This window comes from Gopherus flavomarginatus, chromosome 4 (genome assembly GCF_025201925.1).
Source record: "Gopherus flavomarginatus isolate rGopFla2 chromosome 4, rGopFla2.mat.asm, whole genome shotgun sequence".
Lineage (NCBI taxonomy): Eukaryota > Metazoa > Chordata > Testudines > Testudinidae > Gopherus > Gopherus flavomarginatus.
The window spans coordinates 182622931-182638524 of NC_066620.1; the positions used below are offsets into that span (position 1 = coordinate 182622931).

Below are 15594 nucleotides of genomic sequence, written 5' to 3' on the forward strand. Positions count from 1 at the left end.
CACTTATTCAGTATATTAACTTAATATATTTCCTGAATAGATACTTTTTTAGAAGACTTATTCTTTGTTTAATAAAGAACTGTTTCTTCTGATAGCTTTGACCCTTCCTGGGAGTACCCAGAGCTGTGAGGCATTTCGCTACCACCTGTGCCTGCCGGGGTCAGCTCCCCAACTCCACTGGCCATGGACAACACAAGCACACCCCTATAGGTCTATGCAGGCCCTGATGTCTCTTTGCGGGTTAGCAATAGGCACACTCCAACTTCTAAGCATCTCCCTGGAATATCCAGCCCCTGATCCACTGGACATTCACAGTAGTCACAGATTTGCTGCTCCCAAAGAACCAATACACCCCAGCTTATCAGTTTCACCTTAGATCACCGCTCTGCTTAACAGACAGCGCTTAGATATGGTTATAATGAAAACAAATATAAGTTTATGTAACAAAGGCTAGAGATTCTGGTATTAGCAAATAGAAGTATTTGAAACAAATGTTTACATATAAACTACAATCATAACATACATTCCAGACCCTAGACTTATTTAACTAGATACTTTTATGTCTTGCAGAACAGTGTTCACCCAAAGTCCTAGCAGAATTTTACAGCCAGGCTGGGCTGTGATCCCACTTTCATGAGGCAAACACACATTTTCAGCTTGCTTCCTGGGTGGTGATGTCCTCTCTCCTTTTCTGAAATGCAGTTACAGACTATTGTCTCTTACCCCAGGAGGTCCCCTTTTCAGAAACTTATCTTGTGGTTTGTTTGTTTCTGTAAATTCTCAGGTCTGCACCTGGCTCAGATAGGAAACATAGCCTGTCTCCATGGATGTTTTTTGTTCTACATGCTGATTAAGTTAGCTCTGAGGTTCACCTCGCCGCAGGTCACAAGCTTTGCGTCAACCGTTTTGAAATCTAATATTTTATATTTTACATATTTCTTGAACTGTTTCCTATACAAACTTCTTGCAACAATTATGATGACCAGTGGGCTACTAGCTTTTGGCAGAGACCTCACATGCCACACTTTGGTGAACTAATATACAGGTATTTGACCTTGTAAAACTGTATGCCCCCCCCCGTGCCCTCTGTCAGTTGGCACCAGGAAGTCCCTGGGTCATAACAGTATTTGTGGCTCTTTGAAAAATTCTTTGCATAGATATTCTATTTGTGATATGTGCACCATTGGTGCATAAATCTGGGCCTTTTTGGAAAGCATTGCCCAGTGGTATTGGATGTGCACCCTACTTATGCCCTCTTCTTCCCCCAAAGAGATCATTTCCTTTCACTAAATCAAGAATCAAGTATAAGATTGATATAACAGGGAGAGCAGGTAGCGTAGATCTACGTAAGCAGGCAATCTTTCCCAACCCCCACCCCACAATTTAACTTGGTAAGTAACCATTCTTCTTCTTCAACAGTTCCCCACTATAATTGATTTAAAAACAATCCCCAGACCCAAAGGAGGTGGGTCTGAGGAGCCTTACTTGGATAGATTGCAAGAGTGCTATCCCAGACTGAACATCTTAGCCTCCAGGGTAGTCCAATGCTTCATGAAGGTGAAGGGTGACCAGATGAGAGGAAGAAGATATCGGGACACATGGGGGGGGAGGGTTCCGCAGGTGGAGCAAAAAAACCCCAAAAGGCTGAGTGCTGCAGGCGGAGCAAAATATCGGGACAAATTGCATCTCGACCAAAGGTCAGTTGGGATGTGGGACAAACACCTAAATATCGGGATGGTCCTGATTTTATTGGGATGTCTGGTCACCATATGAAGGTGTGAGCCTTTTATATCTCAACAAAGGGAGCATTTCTGAGACATGCGGTGGAGGCTCCTAAAACCTGGTGTAATATGCCTTAGCACCTGTTGGTACTGGAATACAAGAGAATATGCAGAACCTAATCCACTTGGACAATCTCTGAGTGGAAATTGACTGCCCTCTATTATTATCTCCTGTATTACAAACAAACTAGGTGTTTTGTGGAATTACTTGGTTTTGTTTGGATAGTAGCTAGAAAGTGTAGCCTACCCTCTCCTAGTAGAGAGGGTCTTGGAAGAAACTACTGGAAAATTGATTGCGACACAGAGATCACCTTTCACATGAATGTGGAGTATGAGGGAAGAACCAGGTTATCATTATAAAACTGAATATGGCAGGTCTCTCATTAGGGCCTACATATTGCAAACACTCCACAAATGCAGTCTTAATTGAGAGAGTGCAAGGCATATTATGGCAATTGCTCAGAGAGCGGTTCCATTAATTTGGCAAGCACCACATTTACTTATATCCGAGAAAGGAGGCAACACTTGAAATTAGACCTTTAAAAATAACTTAATGTGAGATGAAAGAAGACAGAAGAGTTCTATAGTGGTTTTGGACTTGTGAAATCTCTTCTAAATGCATGAACTGTGGGAGAGACCAGATTATTTTAAAGTGAAAATATAGTCCAGATTAAAGAAAATGGAAGACTGGTCAGGATGAGATCCTTTTTGTTTTGCCCAGATGAAGAACCACTTGAATTTTACAGAGCAGAAGATTTTCTGGACTTTCACAAAGCCATTGCAGTCCAAGTTGCTCAGCCAGCTGGCATCTTTGTTCTCAGACTTGGGCACCTTGAATTGAGGTGCAGAATCTGATCCTGTTCTTGGGATAAAAATTCTGGCAGGTTGGGCAGAAGTACTGGAGTTTATGCTGCCTGGACCAGCATGTTGAGCCACCAAAATTCATAGGCCTGTTCTAACCATGTGAGTAGTAGCGTCTATATTCTGTCTTGTCTGATCTTCCTCAGCATTTTTGGGTGAGAGAAATAAAAGGAAACACATTGAAAAAAAAATCTGATCCAAGAGGAATCCATCTGTTGGAGACCAGGATTGTTTACAGCAGGATTAGTTGCACTTGATATTGTGTTCTTTGGCAACCAGGCTTTCTGGAGTGTTCTCCAGATTGGGAGCAGAATGTTGATGAATGACTCTTTGAGAATTACTCTTACTGTGCATGGTATTTCCAGCTGAGATTTTCCATTAGGATTTTTACTTTTACTGGAAGACAGAGGCCTGTGGTTGTGATATGGTCATGAACATAAATTCCAAATACCAAGGTCTTACCACACTGATGTCTTGATGGGGGCAGTTTTGCAATTTATGCAGAGAGCAACACACTTTTGCAAAATGGTTGTACATGTACATTTTGCAAAATTGCTGTGCATCTTTGCATAATGTTGTGATTGCCTTCACATTTACTGGAATCAAATCTGGTCTTTGTGGTTTGCTTGTTATTGGTCTTTATATCTTGGTTGTAATCTCCATCATTAGTTGTAATCTCCATCATTAGAGATTTTAAAGAGCAGGTTAGACAAACACTTGTCAGGGATGGTCTAGATAATACTTAGTCCTGCCATGAGTGCAGGGGACTGGACTAGATGACCTCTCAAGGTCCCTTCCAGTGCTATGATTCTATTTTTAATTAGGTGTGATCAATTCTTTCATTGCTTGCTAGCCCTTTCATTTATAAGACATGGTTTTTGCTAATTCTGCAAATATCTTTTGTTTGCAAAGTCAAATCCATTTCTCTCAATAACCTTGCTTTGACCCTGGTTATTGGATACATTGCAAATAATGTAGTCTTTAATTAGTGCATCTATTAACTGTTCAAATTCATATGGACTGATGTGCTCAGTGAAAAGTATATGTATTTGTTTCATCTTGGTATCTCTTAATATATCTCCAGAAGCAATTTATGGTGTCATAGTAATATTCTGTAGTGTTATGGCATGATGAATGGCTCCCTGAAGCTTTTCAAAGAACCATTTGGAAAATATAAGCACCAATACAATGAACACAAATACCTGCACTATAAATACTGGACCTCTGAAACATCCTTATTTTTTTTATATTTGAATAACTGTAGATTATATTGTAATTTAAATAGTTTGTAGTTTTGTTGAAAACTTTGATTTAAAAATATTTTTGTAAAGCTAATTTTGCAAATAGTATGTAGATAATCTGTATATTTTTAAAATTTGCATTGCTGTTAGATTTTAAGGAATTTTGACATTTTATATTTCTGAGTATTGTTAAAACTGTCTGCCTCAGGTACTTCAAGTATCTGAAGAAGAACTCTGTGTAACCTCAAAAGCTTGTCACTTTCACCAACAGAAGTTGGTCCAGTAAAATATATTACCTCACTCACCTTGTCGCTCATGTACTTAGAGCAATTTCTTTTGGAACTTGTTGAATCTGCTGTCCAGTTCAAAAGAATCTGTTATATCCTTGGGGTCAGCCAGTTTTAGGAAGAAATCACTTGAGGTCAGACAGCAGACAGCTAACAAAACTACCATTTATTTACAGACATAGAGCTCGCCTAACCGGCCAAAGCTGGCTGGGCTATCCCCTAATAATCTAACTCAGTTGCCATAGGAACAAAAACCATGACAACCAAATACACAACAGAATCTATGAAAAGAATTCACATTATTATTGTGCGTTGAGAGGGACTGGATGATTCAGGGGGGATTTGCACTGAGATACAGAACCTTTCACCTGTAGGTAGTCAGTTCAATTTAGATCAGAGTGGTAGTGACTAAAAGCTGTCATCATTTGAAGATCTTTTGAGGGACCAAAATAAAAGGAGTTGAAGTTCTACCTGTAGTTTCTAGTGGCCAGGTGTTTACTTCACAATAATCCCAAATGCACTAACAGAAATTCATTTCAGCCTTGGAAATTGAATGTTTTCACTTTCAAGTCAGGGTTTGAACGATATTGAGGAAAATTGTGCCATCAGTTTTTGGGCAGAATTCTTCTTTACTGGTTTCTGTGTGGACTTCTGCTCAAAAAATGATGGCATGGTATGGCCCATGAGCATGGAGCTGTATGGGATTTTTCCCTGATGCTTATGATTCTGTGGCTGGACTGACTTTACAGTCATCAGCTACGCTACAAGTTGTGATGACATGGATTCGGGGTTGCCAGTGAAGATTAAAATTCACTCTGTTCTATGCCAAAAACCACATGACCCTATAACTTACAAAATGAGACCTTGATTTTGCAAACAGATGAACTGATTGCAGACCCTCAGGCCTGCACTGAGTCCTAATCAAGTCAGAAAATATTAACCTAAGGGATTCTGTGTGGGATTAAGAGTCAGCACTGCTACATCTGTTTGCAGGATCAGGGTCTAAATAAGACATCTTCTGTTGCATTAGTATTCAGGTTCATGTCCTTTGTATGCTAACCATTAATGGAAGACATCATCACAAACATGTGAGTAGGTCTGAAAGTCCAGCCAAGAGAGTTCAGTCTTACACATAAAAGCTATCCCATTTCAGTACATTACAAACTATGTTGTAAACAAGTTCCTGGTTTCCAGCAAAAAGTTGCCAGTATCTGAAAGTTGCCAATAAGTGAAAGGCTCTCATTTTCAAATGGATGTATAGATGTACTGGTATGGAACAATGATGTACTATAGTCAAATTTTTTTATTGTATTATTGTTCCATACGACATTAACATGAAAAAGCCACACATACAGAATTGTTTCCTTTAATATTATAATTTTTCTCTGTGTAGCTTCTGAAGTAAAATGGTAAGTTAAGTAAATGAAGTAAAACAGTCAGACTGTATCCTCCCTCCCTACCAACTGTTTATGTGACAGGCACAGGTAAATTAAAAAAGGAGTTTTGGTATACTTGCAGTCAATGCTTCAGGTGTGTCACACACAGTAAAATGTCACACAGTTTTAAGACCATAATTTGTCCAGTGTCATCACTGTTCTTTATAATCCATGAAACAACAAATTTAAAGACACTACTTCTCAGCTACTCACACTAGCTTAGCCTGGGACTCTCATAGGACCTCTAGAACCTGAGCTTTACTGGTGAGACAGGTCCACGTGTTTGAAGTCGTGACACAAAGCCGAAGTGCACAACTGTGCAGCACTGTGCAGTGTCTTGTGATTGTTGGCTAACGCATGTACAGCAGTAATGTGTATGCCCTGTAGGTAGGGTGACCAGGTGTCCCATTTTTAAAGGGACAGTCCTGTCTTTTGGGACTTTTTCTTATATAGGCGCCTATTACCCCTCATCCCGTCCCATTTTTTCACAGTTGCTATCTGAGCACCCTAACTGTAGGTCTGAGAGACACACAAACAGTCATGTATGGTCCTGCATTTGGAGCCAGCAGATTCATTACAAGTGGAACCTCTTCTAATAAAGTTGTTGATAAGTGGCATGAGAGTTGCTCATATATGAATTCTGTTAATACTAAAGTCAATGGAACATGATTGGTTCTTGGAAAAATGTTGCTAATTACTGAAAGTTGTCTTTATCAGGATTGCTAATAACTGGCATCAACTGTGTGGACTTTTACAATGTGTTATATGCTGCCCCTGTTGTATCTATTTAATAAATGGAGGAGTTTTTTCTTTAGGGCTGTCATAAGTAGTGCATTCATTTAAGATATGTTTAAAATAGCAAGAAATGGATCATCATGGATAGTAATTTTTTTTAGTTTAAAATTGACAAATACTCATCTTAGGGTAACTATATTTTATTTTTAGCAGATATGGTGAGTCTCCAAAAAGGCCCAGAAAGAAAAAGGCAAGAGTAAGTGAAAAAATAAAATTAATAATTTTTATACATTTGCTACAATATATTTTAGTGTTGTTTTGTACAATCAACACTGTAGAAGTAGTAAAATGTTTTAATATTAACAGTTTGATAAAAATAACTTATTACATAATGGAGAATGGGAAATCTGCTTTAATTTATATTTCAACTCAAATGGTCTTAATTTTAGGCTTTTGCCACATCAAGTAGATAAAATGCAGACAAATATGAAAAACATATTGATACATTTTTAAAACTGGGCAATCTTTTAAAATTTTTCTTTCTAATCCAGTTGAAGAAAATCATTACTAAATCTCTATTTTGGCTGCCCTCCCCATCTTGGCTTTACTTGTTTTTGTAAATCCTAGTGGAAGATTCAGTAGATTCATTATTTACATTTAGAGAAATGAGATATTTTATGAGGAGAGTCTTCATGCTATGGAATAGGGTTTAAAAAAAACCCCAAATGAACCAAAAATGTATTGCTTCCTTTATCCATAGCACTGTCAATTGTCTGTTTAGATTGTGAGCACTTAGGAGCAGTGACCATTTCTACCTAGGAGCTAGATTGTAACACAGTCTCACTCCTACTGATAAACAGGGAGTATCTGCTCATCAGTGGACTTATTATTTGTATTGCAACAAAAAGAATTAGTATCAGGCCCTATTGTGCTCCAATAGGACCAGATACTAATTTGTTTTGTTGCAATACAAATAATAATTTGAGAAGGAGACCCATCTTATTTTATGTCTGTAAAGCACCTATGTCTCTTTGGCTGTTTTATAATGATTAATAATTCAGTTAAAATTATGTTAAGAGAACACAATGGTTAATACATTCAAAAGGCAGGAAATACATTGAAGCTCTGTTGATACTACTATAAAATAGAAATATTCTGGCACTGTTTTCTTATTTGTCCAAGTAATTGCACTGACAGGCAAAAAACATAACTTATAAGGAATGCTGGGTTGGTGGCTCTCCAGGGTACCCTGCAAAAGTCTGTGTTAATGTCTGTGAGCAAGATGAGGGTAATGCACTCTAGTTATGCTGCATCTAAGACACCTGCTGTTTTCCAGGCCCCCCTTCTCAGCCATCCCAAATTTATAGGAAAGGAGTCCTCTTCGAAGACTTTTAGAGATCTGCATGGGGCAGAGGGATATGGAATGAGAGGTGGCTGAAAGAGCAGGGATTTGAGGTGCTAGGTGATCAGAGGGGTTGACAACTATATTTTGATCCATTGAATGAGTCAAATGAAGGTTCTCTGAGGAACCTATTAGAGCTTGTGTGGATTCAGGAGGCTTCCGATGAGCCTCCTAAAGTTCACAAGTGGCAGCATGACTCCTAGGAGTCAAGGGCTCACTAGTCTCTTCAAGATTTCCACAGTGATCTGTCTAGTTTGCCATCCTGGTTATGACAGTGACCAGTACCAGATGCTTCAGAGGAAAGTACTAGAAACTCTGATGGACAATTGTGGTATAACCTACCCATAGAGGAAGTTTTGTCCTAACTTGTTTCCTGCCTTGTTCCCTGGCTTTTTATCTCTCATAAATTGTGTGCACTGTCTAATGTAACTGGATGCCTTCATTATCTGTATAAACTATATATAAATAAATAATCATCTTTTGAATTCTACTAAACTCTTGGCTTCAGTGGCGCCTTATGACAATATAATCAACCTGTAGATCTTATGTTGTGTAAAACAATGGTTGGTTTTTATCAGTTTTATAATTCTATTGCTCTTGTATTATGAGGAAGGGTAGACAGCAGCACTCGACATACCTGCTCTGCACCATTTGTTATTTTATGTATCTCTAGCATATTCCTTCTTCTTTGTTTCTTCTCTAAATATAACAGCTCTTATCTTTTCAATTTTTCTTCATGTGGAAGTCTATAATATAAAAAGTAAACGTTCTCATGACTAAAGTGAGTTAATATACTTGCAAAGAGATTTTTCTACAGATATTATATGCACAGCTGATTTTTTTCCTCTTTTAATCCTCCAGACTTATTTCCCTCTGATAATATTGCATCTATGGCACTTTGTGCTGCATACCAGTTACCGTAACAAGAAATAACTCTGCAGTGATTTCACAAAACCTTTCGATGCTTGTGGTACATTCAGAGATTAGAGCCCAAGTCCTGCCATAACTGAGTCTTGATGCAACTCCCATGAGTTTATTGATGTAAGTCACAGCAGCTTTGGGACTCTAGTAACGTTGCAGAAGCTTTCATACTGTGGAGGTGCTGGCAAAGAAAACAGCAGACTTAAAATTTTCTCTTTATCTGTTCTCTAAACGTAACAATTTAACAGCCCTAAAGTTGAAAGTTAAAAAAATTTCTTTCAAGTAAATGGGATTTATCAGTTACAGCTATCCCCCTACTCCATTTTGTTTCTTACAGCTGTCCCCATACTCCATTTTGTTTTTGTTCTCCTCCTGTGGCCGCCCCTCCCTGGCTGTTAAGTTGTTTACCAGGGCCACTGCCCTTCTCAAAGGGAGGGCCCCTTAAGTTATTTACCAAGAGCCATTGCCCTTCTCAAAGGGATGGCCACTTGTGCTGCGTGCTAAGTGGGACCACTGCCCTGTTCAAAGGGTTAGTCCTTGTTGTAACACCAGGCCTGCTTCTGCATGTCTGCCCTGGCCTCCATGCTTAGATGCAAAGCCAGCACGTACACCGAGCTGTTTCCTGTTATTGTCTTTGCCAGTAAAGGCTGAGGGTTGACCATTCCAGTAAGGCTGAGGCTGAAGTTTGACCGCTCTGTTGCAACTTTACAGATACTTTACAGATATTTTGCAAACAGCTTGCAACATAATATCCCCCGCTCTTCGGGGAAACTCGGCGAAACCCTATCTATAGTTAATTTTACCTTATTTGGTAGACGAGAAGCCCCATATAGCTGTCAGCGATTTCTTCACTAGATCTTGGGGGGGGCGCGTCACTTTGGGTATATCTGTCCTGCCCACAGTTTGGCAGGCAGAGAGGAGAATGCACCTGAGTCACTTGCACCCTGAGTGCACCCGTAACCGAGCCTGATCACCTCGAAGCCTCTCTCAGCTCTCGTGTTCCAGTGGAGCTTACACGTCTGCCGGCCGTAATGTTTTTGCATTGGTTTGTATTAGTAAGTATGCTTTGTAATTAATTGTTTTTGGAAGTTAATAAGATTTTCTTTTTGGATTAACTGTATATTGTGTCTTTCTTTGTATGAGTATATTGTGTGTTTCCTTGTATAAATAGAGTTGTTAGTCAATATTGTTTCTGTATCACTAATAAACCATTAAGGTAAAGCCATACGTCTCAGTGCCTGCACACTGTGCCACAACCGTTCCCCCTCTAAACATCCAAAAACGAACCTTTATCGTTTGGTCACCCTTGCAACCTGGTAGATAAGAGGTGTGCATCTGACTACTTGGGTCCTCGCATACTGTCGGGTGACTAACATGGCGTCACGAACAGGATGTTTCGAGGATGGATCATGTCCATGGCACACTGTGGACCGCAAACAATCTGAGCTCGAGCAATTTCAGCATTTGCAATTTCATCTAGTGGCCAGCCGACAATCAGAACAACCTAAATTAGATTGGGTCTGCTCTATTGAGTCGGGCTCCGGGTCCAAGAATTATACGACACCATTAACCTTAACCGCCGTAGGGTGCCTCCTCCACTGTCACCCAACGTTCAGGTGTCAGCCGGCCGATAATTCCCTGCAGCCTCAGTGCACGGGGGCCGCAGAGAACAATCGGACCGAATCCTCCTCCCAAATTTGGAGAGAGTGCAGTCGTATAGTCAAAAAATCAGGAGGCGCCATATCCAAACTTATTCCCCCACCGCGGGTACAAGGCGGCGATCCGGCTCACAAACTATTAACCCACCTGTTAGAAGAGCTAGAAAAAGTCAAAAAGCCTAAAAAACTTGGACCAGACGAATATAAGTCAGAGGATGTTTCCACTGTTCTGTTCTGTGTGTTAAATAAAGCATTAGATCTCTGTGCTGTGCTTCACGGAGGCACTATGTTTGCAGCAAAGCAAGCAGCCTCAGATTCCTTCACGGGTAGCAAGAGCGAGGCAAGCGAGGAAGGGGAGGTAAAGAAAACCCCCCCCAGCAGCGACAGTGATTTCCCCCCCCGCCTTATGAGGCGTCTCAGCATTCGCCATACCCCGCTCTGCCCACGGCCCTCCCCGGCAGTAGAGGAAGGGATTAGAGTAGAAGCCATGCCCGTTGCTGTGACTAAGAGCAAGGTCGACTCTAACACGGGTCAGACCATCACCACAACCGAATATCGCACCCAGTCTAAAGCCGAGTTAAAAGACTTTATGAGGGAAACCCAGCGTAGGGAGAATGAGCCACCCCTGGCGTGGCTAGGCCGTGTGGCCCTGGACCATGGGGCAGAAGTAGAAGATAGGGAGGAGGCCGCCGTCTTGGCTAAAACGGCCAATTGGTCAAAGGGGTTCCGTGGTCACGCTCTATTAAACAACGGAACTTGGCCAGTTACTATCCCGGCGGCAGCCATCCTCGCTATGAGGGGAAGCTTTAAAGGCATGTATGTTCCCCCAGGCAGCCTTAAAACGCCCCATGACTTAATATGGGGCATTGCCGGCGCCTCCATAGTACTTTGGGACCCGAATCAATTTCCGCTAAATCTTAACCAGCAGCAACAACAAAGTAATTTGCCGTTCATTTTTGTGGCCGATCCTTCCCAGATTCCGGTGCCAATGGACGCTCTTACTTTAGCTTTGGAAGGGGGTCCCCAACTTGACACCGGGGCAACTCTCATGTTACATGCCACCATAGGGCGCCCCGTGGTTACGTTATACGAGGCTGTTAGCAAGATTCAATTTCCGGAAACGACGCCTCCCTCAGTACTCCTGGCCATGGCGGCTCAAGGGGACAACCAAGCCCCGAAAAATTATCCTGAGCATACCAAAGCCGAAAGGGCACTCTTCGGGTTCCTCCTTCACAAGGGAATCCCCAAAGAGGCGTTGCGTAAAATGTCTAACACCAAACAGCAGACAGTTGCAAAGCAACTAGGCTGGAAAGATTGGGAGACTATGTCAAGTCAAAAAACGAGTAACGGCCGGGTGCGCCCCGGCCCAAACCAGGACCCCCACCGACAAACGGCCCTATGCAACTTTGTTGGTCGATAGTCGCCTCCCCATTACCTTTTTGTTGGACACCGGCACCCAAATTAGTGTAATTAAGTCCGAGGTTCCCCACACCCCCACAGGCTCATTTATGTTCGTTCAAGGTCTTAATAGTGTAGAAGAAAAACCTGTAGTTTGGGTTACTATCGCCCATGGAAAATATATGAGAAAAGTAAAAGCCTTGGTGGGAGCGCAAAATTTGTTAGGAGTTTCAGACATTAAGAGATTTAAACTGCAGGCCTCTGTTTTGCAAGCCCTCCCCATAGCAGTAGGCAGTCATTCCCCCTATATCCCCGAAGTTATCAACTCCCAGCCTTGGAAATTTTCCCGCATTCCCACTAAACCTGAAGGGCTCCCCCTCATTGAAGAGTTACTCGTTCAACTCTTAAAAGAAAGAAAAATTGAAAGGGCCACTGCATCGACTTTTCTGTCCCCGGGCTGGGGCATTCCCAAGCCTGGCGACCCCTCTAAATATCATCTTGTCATTGACTATAGACAGGCTAACAGCCGTGTCAAGCATATCGCGTTCGCCAGTGCAGTCACCATCCCCGAAATCCAGCGGCAACTAAGCGATGCACGTAATCAGTGGGCATGTACTCTTGATTTAAAAGATATGTTTTATCAAATTCTACTACAGGACGCACAAGAAATCTTAAACTTCGCTTTTAAAGGCGTTCAATATAAATGGAAAGTTTGCCCGCAGGGGTTTTGTAACTCCCCGGTACTGGCAGCGTCCCATCTCAACATCACCTTGCAAAAGGTGAAGCCCCCATCAGATGTAAGTGTACTACCCTATGTAGATGATATTATCGTGTGTGGGTCCCATTGTCAGGCAGTCCAAAACACCACCCAAATGGTTGTCAACGCATTAGAGGCCGTCGGGTGGCAAATTAATACGGCAAAAAGCCACCTACAGGCCTCCCAGTGCTTTTCATTTTTGGGCTTCCATTTCACCCCCACCATCTATACCCAAGCCCCGGCTGGTGTGTTGGATCCCTGGGTGGAAACCCCTCCTCAACATAAAAAAGAGCTTCAGCAGTTATTAGGTCTCCTCAATTATCACTGCCACTTTCTCCCAGCAAAGCTAACTCCTGACAGAGAAGCCTTACAAGCCCCTATCTCTTCCAAACGCAATCAAGAGGTATGGAGCACTTCAGCACAGCAAAGCTTAGAAAGATTGGCCGCCTGGTTTGCCTCTAACCCCCACCTTGCCCGGTTTGATTCGCACCAGCCCCTTACCATCACTCTGTTCGTTACAGCGCACCATGTAGGGTATTCTGTATTACAGCAAAGCAAAACTGTTTATAATTGGGCCCACCGCATGGTCGGACCCCAATACAACTATGGACTGGTGGGAAAGATGTTATTAGCTGCGGCCAGTGCGCGTCACTGGGCCCCACTCTCTGTTACGGATACTCTGTCAGGACCCCGCGTTCATCTTATCCCATGGCTCACAAGCACCCCTCCGCCTGAGTTACATGGTACCACTGCTACTTGGCAGCTTTTGTGTTTCCAGGCGGAGGTGGCTTGGCAGGGGTGGAAACTGGTGTCTCGAAATGATGCTTTAATTCCTCCACGAGGCCAACCGATATGTATTGAGACAAAGTATAACCCGTGGATCGTATCTGACGGGGGCACCTCGCCGGCCCCACGGGCGAGAGTCCTTTGTGCTAAATGCGATCACTTTGAAGTGAAGCATCTGCCTTCATCCTGCACTGCGCAGCAAAGCGAGGTGCAAGGCGTCCTTTTAGCAGCTCAGCATGTGGTCAAAGCCCACTCTGCTAGTGAGCAGGTTGTTTTGGGTATTGATTCACAGTTTTGTTTAAGCATTTTGATCGATGAGGCTCACCCCTCTGCGTTTGTGCCCCTTTGGGAGGACATCTTCTCCTTACTGCGAAAATCTTCCCTACCCTGGTTTGTCACTCATTGTCCCTTGCATCGACCAGACTCCAAGTTAGATCAAAAGATAAGGGAGGCTCAGACCCCCCAAGTGTGTACAGTGGAATCGACCCCGCAGGCAGAACCGTTACTTCGCTGGCTCCATGAAGAATGGGGTGACTTGCCTGCCGGCAGGCTGTATAACAAATTGTCAGCCTGCACCAATATTACGCCAGAGGTGAAGCGCCACCAGTGTGAAAGCATAGTGCAATCTTGTCTAAAGTGCGTGCAGGTTAAGTCCATGAATCGGCCCCGCTACGAACGCTCAGCCTATGCTGCGGGATATTTCGCTCCTGGTAGTACATGGCAAATTGACCTTATGGGGCCATTACCAGGCGCTCGTCGGCATCCGAAAGCCCTGGTTATAGTAGATTTGGGATCACGATAAACCTACTGTGTCCCCCTTAATAAAACTACTGCCGCCACTGTCGCTGGGGCCTTAAGACTAACGGCCGCCGCCTGGGGCACACCCACGGAGGTTCAGGCAGACGGAGGGCCTCCGTTCACCAGCAAACACATTGAACGGCTCATTCTCGGGTGGGGAGCTTCTCTCCACATTCACACCAAGTATCACCCAGAAAGCAATGGCGTAGTGGACCGCAAAATCGCAGTTCTTAAAACCATGTTGCGCACGGCCAATCCCAATGATGACTTTAAAAACTGGAGCACGTTCCTACCCCAGGTTCTCATTGCCCTTAACGACGGCTACTCCAGGTGGCCTCACATTGCACCCCTTCAAAGAGAACCCTGGGTCCCTGTGTTTAAACCAGAGCAGCCCGTTTGGGTAATGGAGCCCCAGGCTTCCGGTCAACGTAAGCCCTATAAAGCAGTTGTACTCAAGGCCGGAAAATATCCCAACACCTATGTGGTCAGCAATGAACAGGCCGATGAACTCCTAGTTCACCGCAATTGGCTCAGTAAGCGTTCTAAGTAATCATTGGATTAACCTAGTGGCCGGTTAAGGCCCTCCCTTTTTCGCTTATGTCTTTTATTAGCTAACCGTGGCAGTCGCGGACCGTGATGTGTGGCTACCCCCAAACCCCCTGGGCCCCAGGGGTCTTCAAATGTGGTTTGCAGCCTATTGGATCCAGGAGCTCGGAGGAAATCCAAACGTCTCCAAGATCTCCTCGCAAAATTGCCTCGTCTGCTCTGCACCATTGTCACCCTCTTCCCCCACCCCCTTCGTGTTTGTACCCGTTGTGTATAATTTTACTTTGTTTAACTTGACCACTGTAAATTGTTCTTCCCCCTTTGTGCAGTGGGCCCATAACTCGTTGTGGAATAACTGTTCCCAACAGTGGCCTGCACATGTTTTTCCCTATCTCAATACCTCTGATCGCAATCCCTTCCCTTTCCCAGTCAAAGTTAGTGCTTCCGTGTCCGCCTCTCATTGTTCAATCTTTCCTGGTAATACCCAGACTTCTTATCCCACATGGGTAGGAGCCTATCCCAATTGTACCCGATGGATTTTTCTCAATCAAACTGCCCTTTTTGCTCCTCCGTCCTTCCCCCCCCCCCCCGTAAATTGTTCTACCCCGGTATTAAGCTCCCTCAGCTCCGAGGATTTCGATTCCTCCTTAGGTGACACGTATCTCCACACCCACGGCACGGGACAGCACCGGGCCCAGGGCCAGTGTGCTAACTTTTTCCCTCCTCTAAGGCCGGGTCACTTTTGGATCTGTGGAAATGTGTCCTTTGCGGTCCTTCCCCCCAACCCACGGGGAATTTGTACCATCGGCACTCTTTATTTGTCAGGGGGCGGAGTCTATGTAAAAGCCCCTGGCTCCCATCCCGGTTGCGTCCACCGGTCCCTCGGGTGGTGGACTCGGTTTAAAACAGCCGTTTCATCCCTTACCACCTCTCTAGTTACCTTTAATCCCATCGGTTATATGATTTTATGTGATCAAGTTTTGTTTC

General features: G+C 43.4%; 1 protein-coding gene across 5 annotated transcripts in view; it reads left to right on the forward strand.

Annotated features, from left to right (window-relative positions):
* DCDC2C (doublecortin domain containing 2C) overlaps positions 1 to 15594 on the forward strand; it is a 133250-nt gene that overhangs the window by 42414 nt on the left and 75242 nt on the right. For 4 of the 5 annotated variants that reach the window (XR_007774031.1, XM_050950879.1, XM_050950882.1 and 1 more), the window contains one exon: positions 6552 to 6597. Coding sequence is in view for 4 of the 5 variants with exons in the window: in XM_050950879.1 (XP_050806836.1) it covers positions 6552 to 6597 (46 nt within the window). In the remaining variant the exon portion in view is untranslated. The remainder of the gene's footprint in view (positions 1 to 6551; positions 6598 to 15594) is intronic. The other variant, XM_050950880.1, reaches the window with a different exon arrangement.